Source organism: Ambystoma mexicanum, chromosome 2p, assembly GCF_040938575.1.
Source record: "Ambystoma mexicanum isolate Mex_15411 chromosome 2p, UKY_AmexF1_1, whole genome shotgun sequence".
In the NCBI taxonomy this organism is placed as follows: domain Eukaryota; kingdom Metazoa; phylum Chordata; class Amphibia; order Caudata; family Ambystomatidae; genus Ambystoma; species Ambystoma mexicanum.
Window position 1 is genome coordinate 418708821 of NC_090923.1, and position 20949 is coordinate 418729769.

Here is a 20949-nt window from a genome sequence, read left to right on the forward strand (position 1 = left end):
AACCAGACCCCTCATCAGAGCATGGGACTGCAGGAAGTGAAGATTGACCAGGCGATGTGTCCTTTTTTGGTGCTGCAGAAAAGGCGACAAAAGCATAGAGTGAACCAAGAAGTAGCTGAAAGTCGTGCCCCAGGTCCTCCCTCGAGACTGCTGCTGAGAGATCCCGTCCATTGTCCTGCCTTCAGTCACCGGACCAAGGAATCCGGAGGTCAGGTCCAGAGCCGCAACATCGCAGAGCAACCAGCACAAACATTTTCTTCTAACCTAAGGTACTGTGGGGAAAAAGATATTGCTTACCGGATTCCGAGAAGTCGCTCCAGAACGTTGGAGTGCATGTAGAGGTGTCCAGGGTCACCCCCTCTTACCTCCGACTGAGGCCGCTGCTTGTGTGCCAGTCGCTTATAAGTCCTCCCTTGTTAGTTGTTAACTTGCTGCTTCTGTAAAACTAGAGACTGGAAGAAATCCTGGGAACTCTTCGTATTCTGCTTTGTGTCAAGACTTTGAGCCCTCTCAAAACTTCCTTTAGCTAGGTTTGCGTTTTGCGACAAAAGACGTACTGGATGAAGAAACCCTCTCTAGAACCATGAACCAAGCTAATGCTACACAAACTAACCCTTTTCCCCTCTTTAAGTGACTTTACTATATGCATGAGTAAATGCATTACCGTATGAACTGTTAAATTACACAGATGCGCGTAATACCCAATACTATAATAACATTGCCTTTTCCCTTTTTAACGTTGCTATAAATGTAACCTCGAACAAACACAAAAGCGAAAGTGCTCTTTGAAGAGTAGTCTCACGTATTCCCAAGTGTTCTAGTGTAAACGTCTAAAGTATTTAAAGTGATTCTGGTGTATATACAAATAAAAATATATAATTTTATATACATTTTAAGTGTAGGAGTTTATTTGATGTGCATTTCTAACTAGGTTCAGTGTATTACTGCCATTCCTACTCAAAGATCATTGACAGAGTAGCCTACTTACAAATTCAGGACTTCCTGGAAGCCAACCACCTGCTAGGCTCTCCGCAATCAGGCTTCCGCCCCCTCCATGGCACCGAAACAGCCTTGCTAGACCTCAAGACAATAATCGAGGAGCTAAAGGATAGTGGTAAAACAGCTTTGCTACTTGTACTGGACTTGTCAGCAGCCTTCGACCTGGTGGACCACGCAGTTTTATGTAGCCACCTCAGGCTCGCTGCCAACTTCACAGGCAAAGCTATAGCATGGGTCCAATCCTTTCTAGCTAACCAGACTATGAGAGTTTTCTCCACCTCAACCTGCGCTGATCCGATCCAAATAACATGCAGCGTCCCACAGGGATCCTGTGTCTCACCCACTTTGTATAACATTTTCACCAAGCCACTGTTTGACAAGCTGGACAGACTGGGCGTCACCTACACTACTATGCAGATGACACCCAGATCCTCATACCCCTTTCGGGCAACTATGAAGCAGACTCGGCTTTTGTGAATAAGATATACATCCTCATTAAGGCATGGATGGCGACCCACGGCCTCTGCCTGAATGACGATAAAACTGAGATACTCCTCCTCGGATCTGACTCCAACCTAAAAAATCTCCAAACTACACATCCTTCAACATTGATAACACTATCATTAAGGTTATGCCTGTGGTTAAAAACCCTAGGGTTTTATCTGGACTCCTCCCTCACCCTTAAGAAGCAAGTCAGCTCCCTCGCCTCCCCAAAAGCTTACACTTCAAATTCATCCACGCTGCTAGACCATTCCTCTCCAGCGCCAGCTGTGTCACCTTGGCCAAAGCTCTCATCATGTCCAGGCTAGATTATTGCAACGCTCTGTACTCAGGAGCCAACAAGTATGTCACTGACAAACTCCAACGTTTGCAAAACAATGCCTTAAGAGCAGAGCTGAATGTCCCATCTAGAGATCACATCACTAAATTCAGGAAAGCGATCCACTGGCTAAAAATAAAAGACAGAATCCTCCTATCACATCTAAATGCCTAAATAATCTAGCACCCCCGTACTTAGTGGAAAAAATCTCCAGAAGGAATACGACCCGACCCACGAGATCTGCCAACTCATTCATGCTCGAAATCCACAGATTTAAACTGACCACGGCTGGAGGAACCAGTTTCCTAGTCAAAGCTGCGCAATCATGGAATACACTCCCAATTAACCTTAGATGTCCCCTACCCTACGCCAGATTCAGACACAACGCTCTCAATTGGCTCCGCACTAACAACCTATAACCTTCTCTTCCCCTCACTGTCGCTCTACCCCCTTGACACAACCATGACAACTACTGCACTTAGCACTACTACTGCAACTAATACACCGGACCCTGCAGCCCATAGCCTTAGGCACGCCCCCACCCAAGTATAGGCTATGTTTAACCTTGATCCTCTATATATGTACCTATGATCAGCTATATCTGGTATTATACACTGTATTGTATGTTGTACTCACATGCGAGTACCTGCCAGAGACTGGCACTGTAACTAAGCTTCGATAATTCTTGTACTGTTGCGCCCAGCTGCCTAGGGGTTTGGCGCGCATTATCAAATCAATAAACAAACAAATTAATTTACCTACAGCTCACATCTTCCTCTTAAGATAAGCCCGACTACTCTGCCACTCTACCAAGGTCCTGAGTTAGTACAGACTGATACTAAGAGTTGGAGATCTACAAAACGCTGGGATAGCTTACTAAAGTCGTGCTGCCAGTAGGGCTTTAAGAAAACTCCCCTTACAGGGAGTGTCTGCATGCTTCTCAATGACACAGGGAACAGAGGAATACACTGCTGGACAGAGTTGGCACGTGGGATAAGGAGGCTTGCATACCACTACTGCCTGGTTCAACATGGCAGCCAGACATTTTTTGAATCTCTTACCACAGGGCGTGGGGCATGAGATGATCCTAATTCCTGAAATAGACAATACCTGAAACAACTCAGAGCCAAACAAAGAACAGACCCAGGAATCAGAACTCCCATTTGGACAATCATTACATTAGCAGGTGAACAGATCGAGACAAAAGCTTCCTGCCATGGTGGGTGCTAAAGATAGAGTTGGGTTACTGGAAAAAGAGAAGAGGATTGGACAGTCCGAACCTGCGTGGGCCAAACCAGGGTGTAATTAGGTAGAGCTCCAGATCCCGATGTCAGTAATAAGGTCACTAGCACAACTAAAACCAAGGTGGAGGGAACAATCTTACTCAGAAGTACCCAGGCTGAAGTAGAACTCATACCCACAAACACAAAGAGGAACTCCAATGATAACAGGGAAAGTTACAGACCTTTTCTGGTGACATACTGGAGAAAGCTCTAGGACAAGAGGATACAATATAGGACTTGCACCAGTAGCAGATATGACCTGCATCATCCTAAGGACAACAACCAAATCTAAAAACATGGCAAAGACAAAGACCCCAACCGGAAAAACGGCAAATACCCATGCCAAGACAAAGATTAAGACAAAGACACAGACCAAGACAAAGGTAAAGATATCAATCAAATAAAAAGCAAAACCAAAGAAGTCTACGAGGTCACTTTCAATCCCTAGGACTGCGAGTGTCTTGAAGAACTGTGTCCTGAACGGACACGAGGGTGAACAAGATTTAGATTTGGGATTGGTCGGTCTGAGGACTTTAGTGTTTACAACTGAACTACTTTATCCCATCTTCCTCTCACTGTTAACATAGCATCTCTTGCTTCAGTTGGTCCATCCAGCCTTTCATCTTCCAAAAATAAAGGTGTTGAAACATATCCCAGTGATGTGCAATATGTGGTATCCATCAGTGGCAGAACACACATGCAATAGGCATCAAATATGTACTCCAATGTGTGTGACCATCTGCAATGTGTGCTTAGGGGTGATGAGAAAATGGAGAAGGGCAGAGGTAGACACAAGCGCTCTCAATGTATGATTTCCAGGGATAAGTGCAAGTTGAATGTTTATTTGTTTAGGTGTTTAATCATTTTTGGTGTTCTGCGTAGGACCAACATGTCATTGCATAGACACTTAAAACTTTGCATCCCATTGAGAGGCAGTGGAGTAGTGGGGAAGGGTGAGTTTGAGTAAAGATGTAGATGGAAACAAAAGAGGAAAGGTAGAGGGGTAAATGTAACCCCACTGCTGACAGTATTATCTGTTTGACATTTCCACATTGGCCTTTACCTCTGCCATATAAGGTATTAGTCTATTTGACCTAAAACATTTGACCCTTTGACCAAATAGACCTTTTCTGAGTTGTCCAACTGGACCTTTTTTTGCATCCGGTCCAAACTGACCTTTTTGTTTTAGGTCAAATAGGTTAATACCTACTTACCTGACCATGAGGTGCAGGGGTTGCGGGAGTGTCCCCCGCTCCTCATGTTCATGTAAGTATGTCAAAAAGGGATTGCAGGGGTGTCTCCCGCATCCTTAACAATGGAGGTCAATTTGGTCAAAAGGTCAAATATTTTTAGCTCAAATTGCCGAGGGCAATTTGCACAAGGTCAAACATACCCAAACCTCTATCTAATACTAGGCAAAGGAACCTCACCATTAAGGTGCAGAAAAGGTACAGCTTTGGAAGTAGTAGCACAAGGTACAAACCAACTGCTTCACACATAAGCCTCAACAATGGCCTAGAATGGTGGCTTGGATAACGGTCGTACAATCGTCTTGGATGGTTGAATGTCTTTATAACACCAATACCTTATTGACAAATTAGTCCAAAAAAAATACATTTCCAATGCATTATTTCCCCACATTATTTTTGTTTGTGGGGTGAAAGAGGGCATCAACCCCTCTATATTTCTAACGTGGAAAGTATCAGAGATATGTCAAAGAGGAAAGACGTTCATTAAGATCAGTGTAAATGTCAGCGTGTGTCCTGTTGTCAATTTTCAGTACTTACCTGATGAGGAATTTTAAAACGGACAAAAGAGCAAAGCTTCATCATCTCTTCCATTTCTTCTGGAGTGGAAGGGATTAGGGGGACCTGGTGAACATGTTCAGCTTCCTTCAGATCCCGCAACTGCTTGAAGAATTTACTTTCATTTGGATAGCACAGACCTAAATAATAAAGTAAGAGGACTTTAAAAGGACAGGACAGCAACACTCCTCTATTTCATTCTGAAATCTTAATTAGTCTTTTTCAAGAAAATGTTGGTTAATATATGCACAATGATAACAGGACTCATCATGAGCAAAGATATTGTCTAATGATTTACCAAACACAATGTGCATTATAATAGATTGATACTAAAATAATGATTGACATGCTGATTGACTCCAGTGGAGGTGCTGGGCTTTGCAAGCACCAAACAAGAAAAATGCAAAACAGTAAGATGTAAAGACTTTTCAGTCAAGTTAAAGAGTTACTTAGAACTGTAACCATTTATTTACTCAATTGCATCAAGGGGTGACAATGTAACTATGAGCATTCAGAATAGAAATCACAGTAATCTTTTTATATGGTTAGTCAGTGTGAGTTATAAGAATAGTTTATTATAAATGTCCGGTAAAATCTATGCAAGGGTAGACCATGTGTTCTAATGGTATAATAAATTGAGAGTCAGACAGGACGACAATTTGAGTTATTTAGACTTCGGTGGGACCTTAGGACTTCTAGGAAGATTTTTCAAGTGTCATTGAAAAATGAAGAAACGGTGCAAAGATTATTCCACTTCCTTAAATTAACTTGGAGATTGCTCCCAGTAGAGATTAATGTAGAGTGTAAATATGTTGATTGAGAGCACTGTGCTGGCAATGCAAAAGACCGATGTATGGTTCTCTACTCGAGGTTGTCTCTCTTAGGTGGTTCTTTTGAGAGTGAAGACATTAGAGGGGGCAGATCCAGTAGTTTTTGGATGAAGTCTAGCTGCCTCTAATGGGATTGACAAATTGCTCTCACAATCAAAGTATTTTGAATTATCCTTAAAAAATGCTACCAAACAGCAAAGCCCTGCAGAGTGCTACCTTCCAGCTGCTACTGTGCACTTGGCACAGCAGGTAAAAGCAATGACTTTGGGCTTCAGGAAACAGTGCAGTTAGTCTTTCCTTAGACATCAAAGTACCCAGATCTATTCTTGAGACTTCTAGTCGATTGACCAAGGAGCCAGGGGCCTCCCCGAGCTAGTGGATGATGGTCCTAGGGGCTGTATGGAGAGGATCCTCTGGTCACCCTCACTTACCACTGTCACTGAGCAGGAGACAGTCACATGTTGGACAAAAGTGCTACTGCTTTTTTAAGGGCCTTGGCTAGGAAACATGCAACCTCAGACTGGGCCTCCCAGTCTCTACAAGATAGAGGCCCGACATCACCATGAACTATCATAGCAACTCTAAAACACGGACAATGCTTACATTGGGTCCGCAGAAGACAGGGCTTTGCTGAGGTAAGCGGACGACTGCTTGCATGCACACACTCACACAGACAAGGCCCTTAGTAGCTAAAACCCACTAGAACTGTTTACACAAATTAGCAAAAAGATCAAAATGGTCAACATATGGAACAAGTGAGGAAATCATCCAGATGGTATAAGATGTTTGAAGCCAAGTTGTGGTGGTGTGCCATCTGAAACATGTGATGGTCATACCAGCAAGTTAGTTTTCAGTGGCTGCAGATTTTGGAGTAGAGGACGCAGCATGGGCCACCCAATTATGGAGACCCATCCTCTGCAAGGCTCCGCTGTTGGTTCTTGCTCATGCTTTGGATGTTGCTGTTCTTGCTAAAGAATCAGGAGTAGTCAGTGGCACTCTAACCACAGCTGCAAACGAGTACCCGGAGTAGCATTTAGGAGACAGAGGCTTTACCGACAGGTCTGTAGTGATTATTAAAGGAATAGTGCCTACATACGATGCTACGCGGTCACAAAAGCACCATGGACAAAAGGGAGGCAGCTCTTGTAAATTACTGAGCATTCCCATGGATTATTCAGCACATACTTCGCAAGTGGTTTTTACGAGGCCCATGAAGTATGGGAGTTGTTGCATTATCTTCAGCCTCTGTAAGCATGAATGCATGCCCCAGCCTAAAGCAAGCAGTCCCCACCATGTTTGTCGATCCGCACTGAACTCCAAGTTATCCTGAGTTATTTGCCCTGAGGAAGACAAGGCTCACTGCGCTTCGTTCAAACTACCCAGCGCTCTGGTCAAAAGAAGAATGATAATTTAATATAGCAGTGTGCATGCATTTTCTTCAATGGCACACCATTGTAAACTAATATGTGATTTCATTTTGTTTTATTTTGCAGTCAAAATTGGCACTGGCTCATGGCGACTCCACATTGGGTACAGACAGGATTTTGTTGTCAGCAAAAATGTTCTATCCCACTAGTGTGGCTGCTACCCTATAAACACGCAGTTTATCTTAAAGCAGGGGTAGTTGTCTTTTTGTGCCAACAGATAGAATATCAAAAATAGTGCTGCCAGTGTAGATAGGCTGGAATAATTTACAAAGTCTGTTGTTGGTTTAGAATAAGAGTAATATATTTTCCACTCTCTTAATCCAAGAATATATGCACTCTCTACACGTGTTTCACCATTCTAGATCTTAAATGGCTCAATAGGAGAGGTTTTCAGATAGACAATCTAGTTCAGAACATTCACCTAAAAACATATAAAGTTGTGTGTCACTTTTTTTACATTTCCATACTACAAAAATAAATTGTAGAAATCAATAGCCAGAACCATTTCTTGACATTCATTAATGATAATAGGCTTCAAGGGTTGCCTTAAAAACGAGAGAGGAAAAGAAAAGGGTGGGTATATTTTAGTTTAGCTATTTTGTGGAGGAAAATAGAAATTCAGGATAGGTCCAAAAGGTAAGGGGTCCAAAATATTAAGTTTCATCCAATTTTTAAGTTTACATTGTTTAGCATTGTTTTAACAAGTTTAGCATTACCATTAGAGAATGTCAAGAAATGGTTCTTGCTATTGATTTCTACAATTGAAAAAAACCTTTGCATAACAGACCAACCTAATCACTTGGTGAGTTACCATTACATGATACTGAAAATGTATGTATATATTTTTGTAGTATGGAAATGTAAAAAAAAGTGACACACAACTTTATTTATATGTTTTTAGGTGAATGTTCTGAACTAAATTGTCTATCTGAAAACCTCTCCTGATGAGCCATTCAAGGTCTAGAATAGTGAAACACGTGTAGAGAGTGGATATATTCTTTGATTAAGAGTGGAAAATAAATTACTCTTATTCTGAACCAACAACAGACTTTGTAAATTATTCCAGCCAATCTACACTGGCAGCACTATTTTTTATATTCTATCTGTTGGCACAAAAAGACAACTACCCCCGCTTTAAGATAAACTAATATGTGATTCCATTAGCAATGCAAAGTGAAGCAGTCGTCGAATGGCAATTTTTGAAGTCTCAGCAGGCAAGAAATTTCACAATGGATAGTTTGGAAACATTGTGTATGAATGCAAGCTGCATGAAATGTGTATAAAGGACCATACCACCAAGGGAGGAATCAGTCTTACTTGAGAGTTCGGTTCTATACTCTTCCAGGAGGAAGATCTTCAGGAGACTAGCTATCGAAATCCTGTTACAAATCTTCAGGTCATTAAAATGACTCCTTAGTTCTTGTTGCAAAGCCTAAATAAGGACAAGGGCTGGGTAAGGCTGCTCATTGCAAAATGCCTGAATGAAGATATTTAAAACCTTACTGGGATCCAAAAGACACTGAAAATCTTCTTTGGACTGAGCATTCCACTTTGAAAATACAGTTTAGCATGCAATGCCGATGTTGGGGCTGGATGTCATCCTCTTGGGCTTGATCGAATGGCCTACAATTGTCAAAGGACCCCTCTTACCCATGTGATGAAGTTCCATATTGGAGGCTGAGTAATGAACCCTGGGGGCCAGGTGCCACCATCCACTCAGTTCTACAGGTCAGGAAGGGGGTACATAATATATCTCACAGACTCCCCAGTCCATCACCAGCTTCAGAGTAGCACCCAGGCTCAGAACGCCTGCCCATCCCTGGCCTGCATAATATGAGGCCACCAAGCTTGCCATGACCCCACATCCCTATCTATAAACCAGGGTGAGAGAAGGATCAAGGTCAGAGCTGTATGGGGAAGACATTTTGATCCCAAATGCAGGAAAGAAATTTACATTGCGCAAAGTGTATTAGGCCCCAGAGCGTTGCCGTTGAAAGGCGAAGTAGCCACCAAAACATGTGATTCAATGCAGTTAGAGGATTGGAGTGTTACTTTGTATTCACAGATTATAGTTACAGTAGGTAGTAACATTATTAGTAGAATGGACAATGTATTGCGCAATGTACCATTTGTAGCGCTTAAAGGCACGGACCGGGAAGCTCTGCGCACTCGGGTAAAAGAAGCATGGCAAAAGGAAGTTAACGTGGGGAGGGGAGATGCGGTAATTCTGAACATTGTACATGTGAGGGTTTGACAAAGGCTTAAAATGTAAAAACATAGTATATGAAGACATTGCAGAAGGTTTTTCACTCCGTTTAAAAGTTCATGTAAGTTGCTGAATTTGTTGGCTTGCAGGGAAGGGGATTTTCAGGTGGCCGAGATGGTGGGATGACTTGACGTCACGAAAGGGAGATGGAAGCGAGCTGCATATGGCTGGCTGTGATAATATCGCCTGGGGTTTTTATGGGCTCCTAAAGAGATAAGCAGGTTGTGGGTTAAATATTATATGGTCTGAGATGGCAGTTGCAAGTAAGGTTACGTGCGCTAGTGACAGAAAAATAATACAAAGACGCCAGCTGGTTTGAATACTATTGTTGTTCCAAAGGAATAATAGCCCAGTACAATCACCATCTGAGCTAATAGGTTTCGGTCACATGGTATGAATAATAATAAATGTGGTTATTTATGAACAATTTATGTATAACAATTTAAGTATCATGTGGAAATACGTCATGTCTGACAATGGAAGAAGATTTTATGTCAAAAGGGATGTACCTTATGAAAGTATCCAATGAGAATTTTTGAGTTAGGGAGAATACCTTACTTTATATTTGTGTTAGCCAATGGAGGGTTGGTAGAAGACTAACAAAATATGCGTGATTATGTAAATTGTTTAAACTGGATATCAGCTGCTATTTTGTATCACTGAGAGCTGGGTTTGTTTTTCAGCTTTAAGGAATTGACTAGCCCCTCCCGATTGTAAGCATGCAATAAAGCTGTTTTCTGAGATAAGTGTATTTGTCTCTTCATGAAAGCCGTACTTTTGCATTGGAAGCGTTCAGGCACATCCCAACATTTGGTGACCGCCGACGTGATGCCGATGTCTTGTTTTGCAGCCGGATTGTCCTGCCACACACTGACTGCGGCTTCATATCTTCAGAGTGATCAAAAATTCTGTGCACAAGAACGAGATAGCCTGCAGGCGCTAATTTTAATTTGAAGACCCGTTTTGTTCACTAGGGTGGAAGTGCTGCAGTCCTGTTGTGCCGGTTCTTTTTTGGGAAAGACATTGCTGCAGACTGCGTCGGGGAACATCTATTTTCTTTTTAACGCAAGTACACTTCTGGCAGAAAACCACATGTTTTTTTTTAAATTGGAGTCAGAGAGGGTGTGGAATTGGGGTTTTTGGAGTGAGAAAAGTAATTTAAATTGGATGAAAGTGAGTGAGTTGGTTTATGAGTGTGATGATATGGTGAATTGCTATGTTATAAGTCCTTCTACCATTTTTACTTATATAGTAAAAGTAGTGACAGCAGCATAGTCGAAGTTGTTGTATTAGAGAGAAAAGTGGAAGTGGTGTGTAGGAAAACACCACCCTTCTCCAGTGCTCGAGTGGAGGAGATGTATTAAGTTTGTGGGGAGGTTTAAAGTAGTGTGAGCGAGGAAGAGGTGAACGATTGAGGGGTTCAAGAATTTGGAGGGGGTTGGCATTTTTTGGAGTGCCGCAGGTTCGGCTTGTGTTGAGATTAGTATTTTTCTTTTTTTTTTCTTATTACATAACGGCTTGTAAAGGGGTATGGAAAATCTGCATGATCAATCTGTGTCAGTCGCTTCCAAATTATAAGGACACATTTTTAAAATATCGTAGAGAATGGGTAAAAAAAGGGCAGAATGTTTAGATCATAGCTTGAGAAAGGAACACATGAAGCAGGATGTTGGAGAATATGGACACATTTTTATCAACAAGGTATAAGGTGTGAGGAACCTAAGGGCATCTCCACTTCTTTTCCCCATGTAACCTCCTTTCGGGTTGCCAGGGAAAGGCCATCCCTCTTGGATCCTGACCATGGGGTGGATATGCGAGGGAGGATCACCTGGGAGGACGAGACTTGGGGAGTGGGGGGTTGGGGGGGGGAAGAAGTCCTTGGTTGAGACATGGTATTCCCAATTTCCTTTTCATAATGAACCCTCTATCCCTAAAGCCTTTGTAGGTTATTGCCAGCCATTTCCCTGTTCCTCCCTTAAAATATTCCCAAAGAAACATCAGTGTGATACTGGGATGAGGAAGAGACCAACTAGAGAGACAGATCCTGATTTTGGTAATACGCATACTTATCAGCCCCAGCTGTGTACTGAGACAAGGAGGAGGACAGCAAGAGTAAGACAGAGCTACAGTCCCAATAGTGAGCGGTCTAGTCTTTTCTATTATGGTGGCGGGAACTTCAAAAGTCGACATCCTTTTGGAAATTGAGTCAGCTGTGGAAGCAGGGCTACGGACTGCTGGGTGCAGGCAGACGTCTGCAGATCGGCGGTGTGGCAAGTAGTGTGCTCGAGACCCATTCAAGGATGCAGAGTTTATGCAGCGGGAAGCAAAACCAGAAGGAAGTTGGAATCTGGTAGCAGACTGTTGAGGAGATTTATCAATGTTTATGTTTCATCCCATCCCCAGTGAGACCCCCAGCACATTTTGCTGGACTTCTGGACCTTTTTCATTATATTCCGAAGGAGTGGAGCCTTTCTCTACTCATTGATTCTTATGTGCTCTGTCTTTTGGAACTCTGTTCTCTGTGTTTTACCTTTACTATGGAGTCTACGTTCGCCAATATATCTTTTAAGTCATCTGTGATTTTGCAGCACACAGCTCCTTATGGGCAGTGTTGCTGGAAACCCTTAGGGCTCTCCTTTGAGATGCTCTCTCTATCCTTACTAACTAAAGTTAGTAAGGATAGAGGGATACTTTATATCCCCCTAAACCTTTATACTCTGAGAGATTGGCACACACCACCTTATGTGGAGTGCTAAAGGCATACCTAGTATACCCTTCTATTTGCTCCTGTGCCGTTTTAGTCACAGACAACCTTCTCGTTATGTGGACGTGTTCTACCAACTAACGTGTTCTTTTTTACTGCAGACTGTATTCACAGTCTCGGTTGTGCACATTAGGGTCACCTAAGTACTAACTTGGTGGCTCCCTTCTTTTTTCACAATTTCTAGCATGGTTGTTCTTTGTTAGCCCTTCTACCATTCTGGGCGGGGGAGGTCTGTGTGCATTTAGCCTTTGGCAGGAATCCTTGGGTGTCCCTGCCTAGGCTCCAGTGTGTCAGGGCAAGCAGGAAGTGGGGGAGGAATGTTTCACTGTCCTGCTCTTTGACTACCCGAGTGCCAGAATGGAACCAGCTCCCACTGGGGGTCTGGTTGTCCCGATTGGACAGCCACCTGCCCTTTTCTGTAAACTGCTGAGAGGGAGTGTAGAGGAGTGTGTGCTGAAGCTGAATAGAAGGTGAGAGGCAAGTCAACCACGGGAAACTGAAGTAACCGAAGAAGAAGATGACGACCAGAGACGCTGCAGACCCTTTGCAATACTGTGAAGCGACCACTGCTGTCCTGACCCCATTTTCTATGCGACAGAGGAACTCCGAAGAGGACAACTCCTTCCCTTTGGCTGGTGGGACCAACAGATTGTACTACAATCTGAGCCACCTCCTGAGATGCTGTGTCTCTCCAAAGCTACGGACAGCGAATACCCCCTCGCACCCAAATTAGCCATGATATGTGTCAGGAGAGTGTGACACAGGTGAATAAAACAAGCATCACTGTCAATTTAACGGTCAACCACGCCACCCTGCTCAATCGCCTCTGTGACAACCTGGGTATCCCTGGACAGGCCCCGGCATTGTTGACCTCCTTTCTCACTGATCGACCCCATCAGGTCCAACTTAGGTCTTTCATCTCTTCTATCTCTCTTTCTTTTAACTAGTGGTGTTCCCCAGGGGTCCAACCTTTCTCCCTGGCTTTTCAACCACCATCTGTCACCTCTTGCACACCGCATCTCAACCTTCTGTTCTAACTTCCAGTGTTATGCGGATAACATCCAGCTCCTTGAGGCTCCCCTCAGCCACTTCTGCTCCTTCCATCATACCAGGCTGCCTGTCTGCAATTCAGGAATGGTGTGCCCCCATGATCTCTGCCTTAATGCCAGTAAGACTGAGATCCTCCTCATTGGGACACAGGCTCCAACCTTTCCTCTCACACTCTGGCAGCCCACCCTGGGCACTCTACCTGCTCCTTCCTATGAGGCTAAGAACCTTGGGGTCATCTTCGACTCCGCCCTCTCATTCTCTCCTCACATTTCTGACGACTCTAATTCACACTATCAGCTGTCTCCAGAGCCCTTGTCCTCTCTAGGCTGGACTACTGTAAAACAGCCTCTTTCTACATCTACCTGCCTCTACAACTTACCCAGAACAGGACTGCAAGTCCTGTCCTTCGCCTTGAACCCAGGGATTGTATCTCTGAAATCTCTCAAATGTCTCACTGTGGCTACTAGGATTAAGTTCAAGACCCTTTGCATCGTCCATCAGGCTTTCTGGGGTCTGGGACCGCACTACCTCCAACTTTCTCTTCCTAAGCATCTTCCTTCTCAAGCCCTCCACTCATTCACCTCCAACTCTCTGAGGGACAGACGCTTCACTAGGCAGAGAGTGGGGAGTAGATCTCTTTCCTTGGCTGAGGCCTCCCTCTGGAACAGCCTCCCTGCCTCTCGCAAACTTGAGCAGGACCACCTCTGGGTCCGGAAACGACTCAAACCTTCCTTTTCGCTTCCGCTTTCTCTCTCCCTCTCCCTTGCTGATTGCCTGACTGCTCGCCACACTGGTCACCTGGCCACCCACTGAACTTTGGGTCAATGCTGATGCATGTCCAGTTTCCCTTGCACTGACTACGGGCCTCCCTGCACTTACAGGCCTGTATCTGCAACCCTACAGTTCCCTGATTCTCTGCACTTATGAACCACTTAGCAGCAGCACATATGAGCTACCTGCATTCTCTCCTCAGCCGCGGCACTTCTCCCCCTCCAACATCCTGCACTTGTGCGATCGGAATGACACAAGGCTTAGTAAGATTGTCGTTTTGTCCTCCCTTTCTTGTCTCGTCGCGCCTAGAAACACTTGTGTACAGGCAGGTTATAAATGACGTATCATATCATATATGAAGTTGAAAGAGTGGCATCGTTTTGCTGGAGAAGCTGCCAATAAGGGGTATCAGTTGCGTCACCGGTAATGGGTGAACCGCGTCATCCGACAACTGCGCCTAGACCGAATGCACCCCTGTATGGAAGAGCCACCGAAAGCACCGATAAAGAAGCTTGTGTTTTTCAATAACCTCTTGTGTTTTGAAGTCAAGAAACTGAACTGCCTATGTGAATTAGTGAATAGAAATAATATTAAAAGAGCTGGGAAGTGTCCCAAGGAATTGTGTTGTTTTGAAGAGCTGGATAATTTGAACTCTTGGGGAAGGGAACCCCTATGCCTTTTGAACTTGGGGAAGGGAAGCTGATTGTAAACCAAGAGCTGGAAGACGCTCTGAACTTTACTTTGAACACTATTTATTTTGATGCAGACACCCCTACACATTGTATGCAGTTAGATGTGAGGACAAGTATAGGTTTTGGACAGAGACATATTTTTGCTTTGGACTTCCCGACGTAGACTAACCTTAGTTTTCTTTAGGTAGGGAAATCCCACTTTAGTATGGGGCAAGTTAGGCCTTACTCCATTGTGAATTTTAAAGTTAATAAAACTTTGTGGACCAAACCTGAACCTGTTGTCTGTCTGCTTCATGATACTTTCACAAGAGATTAGAGAAGAGGCAGAGCATTTTAGAATTGTGGAGGATGTTTGAGGAGACAGGAAAAGGCCAGGAAGGTAAGATGGGGGAAGAGGAGCAAATGAAGGGGGGTGAACAGACCCTGACAGCCCCACCACCATAATGGAGCTTTCCCTTATCACCGGCTGTGGGATATACTAATCTGCAGTATTTGCCACTGTCGTCTCAATCCTCCACTTCAGTAAATTCAAGGAGGAAGCAAGCAACGCCTTTGGTGTGGCGAGAATAGGAGACAGATTAAGAAGAGTGGTGGAGAACCAACAGTGCAGACTTGGAGGAAGCACGGCAGCAGTCTGAGGGGAGAAGGCACAAGCAAGACGGCGAGGAAGAGCGGAGCAGTTCGAAGGAGACAGGCGGGCTGCAGGAATTGGATCAGTGGAGGTTGGGACAGTTCCTTTTTAAAGTTGACAATGCTGTTATAACAGACCTCAAGGTGGACTTCTCTCAGGAAGAGATGTCCGTAGAAAGGAACCTTGAGACATTAGTCCCAGAAACAGAGCACCGTGTTCGAGCAGGCCATGATTTGGGATGGACAGAGGAGGTAAGGAATGTAGGGGAGGAAGATGAATGGAAATCGGGAGAGCAGGGTGCTCCAGCACCTGAAGTAGCGGTTAGGGAAATTACACCATGAGGTTTTAGGACATGCTGTGGTACTCGTATAGCAGTAGTGAAATGTAAACGGGTAACAGTGAAAACTCCAATAGGGGAAGACAAGATTCCATTGCTACAGAAAGGGTTGAGTAGAGCACAATATGTCTCTTGGCCGCATATGGACCAGAATAATCTTATGAAGTCACTACCCTCTCTCAGTGAAGGGGCAGGGAAGTGGATTTATGCATTTGAAAAGCAAACAGCAGGCGTTATGTTTGCTGTGGCATATATGAAAAACTTGCTTGCCGCCCTTATAGGAGAACAAGCAGATGAAATTGCGAGGCAAGCGGGGTATCCAGGGGTACAGCTAGACACAAATAAATACGATGGTTCACCCTTTAACAATTGCAGGGCAAATGTGTGGGCAACTTTAAAAGATATGTATCCTGACACCAGATATGAACTCAATCATGGCTAGGACCAGGAAGGCAGATGATGATCCCACTGCATATATACAACGGATTCAGGAGATGTGGGGAGCAGAGATTGGGGAAGCATGGGATAAAAACGTGGACATTTTCTATAATATGTGAAAAAGAGGACTCCCCAAAGGGGTACAGCAATATTTGGATAAAGTGGTAGGAAAAGAAGCCAAGGGTTGGATAGAAAGTCAAGCAAATATAGTGCACCATTGTAAAAGGAGGCAGGAAAAAAGTAGTGGAGCCGGCGCAGAAAGAGGCTAAATTGAAACAAAGTAAAATGGCTAAAATAAGTTTAGGAGCTATGATTACAAGCTCCACCGGGGCAACAGGGACAATTTTAATCCAATATGGCACAAGGGTGGATGGACGGATATGCTCCTGATTTCAGAGACATGGGAGAGTTTCCAAGGGGCAGAGGATGTTTTCAGACAAGAGGGGGTGCATTTGGCGGATTTAGAGGAACGAGGCCTAGGTTTGGTGGACAAATGGGAGGCCAGTTTGGAGGACCATATGGAGTCAGTGTTGGCCCTGCGGCAGAGACATGTATCACAGGATTGCTGGAGTAGGCCATCATATTTTTATGATCCACCTGCTAACCCCAATGGACCATCAAGTAGGTCTCAGGGTTATCCCATTCCTCAAATGCAGATGCCAACTATGCCCTGCGTCCCAGACTCTGTGCAACCACAGAAAGCATGGTTAGGACAGAACCTGGAGTCCGAGGCCACACAGACCTATGTAACACAGTCACTTGTGTCAGCACAGGCACCAGTACAGCGGTGGGAGAGGAATCCTTTGCCTTAAGGTACCATCAGGGGAACGTGTGTTTTTGGGGAAGCCCTTCCCCCCCCTGGGTACAAATTCATACCCCGATTAGGACAGCCCACAGAGAGCTCGGACGTGTCCATTCTTGTCTGTTACTGCCAATCCGGAAGAGGAACCCCAGGTAGGTGTAACGACAGGCGATCAAATTTGTTTCCTTTATGGTCGATACAGGGGCGACTAAATCTTGCATCAAGGAAGGTAAGTTTCCCGTTTCATGTAAAATGCTGTACACCCAAGGATTCTCTGGGACTATTCTGTCGGTTCCATACACAGAAGATTTACCTATCAAGGTAGGCACTCAAGATTTTTAAGCTCCTTTGTTGTACTGTACAGATACCCCAGTGAATCTCTTGGGCAGAGACTTGTGAGTATGCAGAGTATGCTGAATATGATGATCTTGGTTACCGAAAAAGACAGAATATGTTCGACTCCAGGTTTGTATCTATGGCACTTTTGTGAGCATCTTAAAGTGACAGCGCAATAAGAGAGCTGCCTGTACATTCAGATATGTTTCTTTATGGAGCCATGGTGTCAAGGAGTTTCCCCCCTTCTCACCTGAATCCGTTCTTTACCGGTGTCCTTGGATGCTGCCTTCTTTCGGATGGATCGGGTTTTGAAGAAGACGGCCCGTGTCTCTGCCGAATTGTTAGGCGATCCTCTGAAACCGATCCACTGCACACCAGAACACTGCTCACATTTCCCCAACACCTCCCTCCAGGGTTCGAGGCACATGTGATTCGGTTTTCCCAAAGGACCGAAAGCTATGTACCAGGTATGATTTACGGGCTCGATTGCAACCCTTCCTGCACTGGCAGTTGCCATGGAGAACATACAGCAGAAGAGGCGGCGTTACATCTCCACGCCGATCAGTTACTTGCTCACGTGATCCAGAGTGGCGTTCCTCACGTGACCTTGGTGGACGTCACATGACCCCGAAACGCCCAGTATATAAGGCTTGAGACACGGAACACTCATTGCTTATCAGCTGTCTTCAGACCCTGTTTGGCGTTACGTTTTGCTTTGCTGTTACCTTGATCTCGGAACTCTATCTTGGACTCCTTTGGATTACCCCTTTGTACCTTTGCTTGGAACTGATTACCTGTTGCTGGATTTTGGACCCGACCCTGACTTGCCTTTGGATCATCCCTTGGTATCTTGCTGAACTTCTACGCCATTTCCCTTTTGGGATTCAAGTCACGCCTACAGTCCTACAGGTGGCTTCTCCTGCATCCACGCTTTTCTGCGGTCCTCTTGTTCTAGGGACCGCCTCATCTGAGTCTCGAACCTCCCTCCTAGTTCTCCTGGGTTTTCCTAACACCAGATAGGTAAGGCTATTCAGATCCTTTGGTTAATGTGATATATTGTAATTGCCTGGTACTTAACCTCGTTCTTTTTAACAGCAGCATCGGTGTTCCAGAGGTTCCGTGGATCCGGGAAGTAACATCTCCCACCTGTGGCCCCAAAGGTCGCACAGCGGGTTTCTTTCAATTCCCCTGTGCGTCACTTGAGGACGGAGGTATCAACGGTCTACACGACACTCAAGTCAGAACACGAATCCAGAATGCGTTCAGTTTTCCAGGAGGCCGAATCCAGGAGGCAAGGTAAGTTCGCTAGAAATAGAATCCAGGAGGAGGAAGAAGGGGGAGGTTCGAGGAAGGGAAAGCGGAGTGGAAAGGAGAAGAACCGCGAGCTACGGAGCACACGTCTGGTCGCTAGTCGCTATAGCATTGAGACGCGCGGAGCCGCGGAAGGCGTGGTCTAGAAATAGAGAAAGGTTACGTCCAACGCATGGAGCGAGACGGGAATGCGTTGGACGGCCATATTGGAGGTATTAATGTGTATAAATCCGTTGTGACGGGGACCATGAGGCCCAAAAGGGGCGCACCCTGCGATTCATGACAGCATGCCTCCTCCGAAGACCCTTCCCTCTTGGTTTGCCCGGGTGGATGAGGTGGAACCTTCTGAGCAGCCATGGGGCCTTGATGTTTGAGAGAGGTTCCCAGATTCTTTCGCTAGGAGGATATCCTTTCCATTCAACCGGGTATTGAAGCTGGCCCCTTCTATACCTGGAATCACAAATCCGAGATACCTCATATTCCAATTGGTCATCGACCAGTATAGGAGGAGGTCTGGAGGGTTTTTGGGAGGACGGATAGTAGGGTTTGAATAAAGATGTGTGAAAGATTGGGTGTATCTTCTTCCAGGATTCAGGCAACTCGATCCGATAAGAAACAGGATTTATAATTTCTTTAATGGAAAATGGACCATAGTACCGAGGGGCCAGTTTACTAGGCCGTAGATGTCGGGGTAGTAATTTTGAGGACAACCAGATTTGATCACCGACGTCATAAGAAGGGCCAGGTCTTCTTCTGGAATCTGCATATTTCTTGGTCCGTTTCCTGGCCTTTTCCAAAAATTCCTTGGCTTCTTTATGTATGTTGACAAAGGTTTCGATCCAGGAGTCAACTGTAGGTACTGGTGTAGATTGGGGAAGAACAGAAGGTAGGACCGACGGATGAAATCCTTGACTGCAATAAAAGGGGCTGATCTTAAGTGCCGAATGGTCAGAATTATTGTAAGCGAATTCAGCCCCGGGTATCAGGAGCGACCAGTCATCCTGGACCTTGGTGGCGAAGCATCGAAGATACTGTTCCAGGGTTTGATTGACACGTTCTGTGATTCCGTTGGTTTTAGGGTGATAACCCGACGAAAGGGCACGTTGGATCCCTAAGCATTGACAGAGATGTTTCCAGAATTGTGAGATGTATTGAGGTCCGCGATCCGAAATGATCTTGGAAGGGAGTCCATGCAAACGGAATATGTGTTCCAGGAAGATTCCTGCTAGTTCAGAAGAGGATGGTAATTTACGCAGGGGCATAAAAAATGAGCCATATGAGTGAACAAGTCTATGGTAACCGATGGTAGTATACCCACGGGAGGTTGGCAGTTCCACAATGAAGTCTGTAGCGATAATCTCTCAAGGCCTAGCTGGCAATGTAGGTTGTAGTAGAAGGCCCGCTGGTTTCTTGTTGTTGTGTTTATTTTGGTTGCAGACAACACAGGATTGAATGTACTGCCGTACGTCGGGTCTCATCCTAGGCCACCAGAATGGCCTTTGTATCAGACGGAGGGTATTGGTGACACCACGATGTCCGGAGTGTAGGGTATCGTGGCAGAGATTCATTATTCTCTGTTGTAGTCTTTTTGTAGGGATGACCAACAGATTGTCTTTGAACAAATAACCTTCCCGGACCTTTACATTCCAAGTATTTCTTTTGGATTTGTCCTTCCACAGATCAGAGGATTGGGTTTGGGCTTGTATTTCTTCGAGGAGGTTGACCGCCTGGGCCACAAAGATCGTGGGGGAACACATCTGAGGATATGCCTTGTCTTCAGTGGGCTCGTAGTCAGGTCTTCGAGATAAGGCGTTGGCGATCAGGTTTTGTGTTCCAGGAACGTGAGTGATATGGAACTGGCACTGGGCAAAGAAATATGCCCAACGCGACTGACGACTGTTCCTACACTCCAAAAACTGTAGAATCTGGAGGTTCCGGTGGTCAGTACGGACCTGAACTGGATGTTTAGCTCCCAAAAGTAGATGTCGCCATTCAGTGAAGGCTTGGCGGATGGCTAACAATTCTTTTTCCAGGACTGAATAATGGGTTTCACTAGGAGTCAGAGTTCATGAGAGGTAAGCAATCGGGTGTTCCAGTTTATCTCCTAATTCTTGTTTCAGGACTGCGCCAAATGGCATAATTTGAAGCGTCCGTTTCTACCAGGAAAGGACGGCTAGTATCGGGTTGAGCCAAGATAGGAGCTTGCGTAAACTCTGCCTTTAAACGCTGGACTGCCATATCTTGTGGTGTTGACCAGAGGAAAGGAGTGTCTTTCTTCAGGAGAGCAACAATCGGTTGAACTATCTCAGAGAAATTAGATATGAATTTCCGGTAGAAATTGGCAAGTCCCAGGAAAGATTGAATTTGTTTCACGGAAGTAGGAGCGG

General features: G+C 44.9%; 1 protein-coding gene across 3 annotated transcripts in view; it reads right to left on the reverse strand.

The window, feature by feature from the left end:
- ABHD6 (abhydrolase domain containing 6, acylglycerol lipase) overlaps positions 1 to 20949 on the reverse strand; it is a 597080-nt gene that overhangs the window by 128994 nt on the left and 447137 nt on the right. For all 3 annotated transcript variants that reach the window (XM_069643773.1, XM_069643772.1, XM_069643774.1), the window contains exon 6: positions 4890 to 5047. In XM_069643773.1, coding sequence (XP_069499874.1) covers positions 4890 to 5047 — 158 coding nt within the window. The remainder of the gene's footprint in view (positions 1 to 4889; positions 5048 to 20949) is intronic.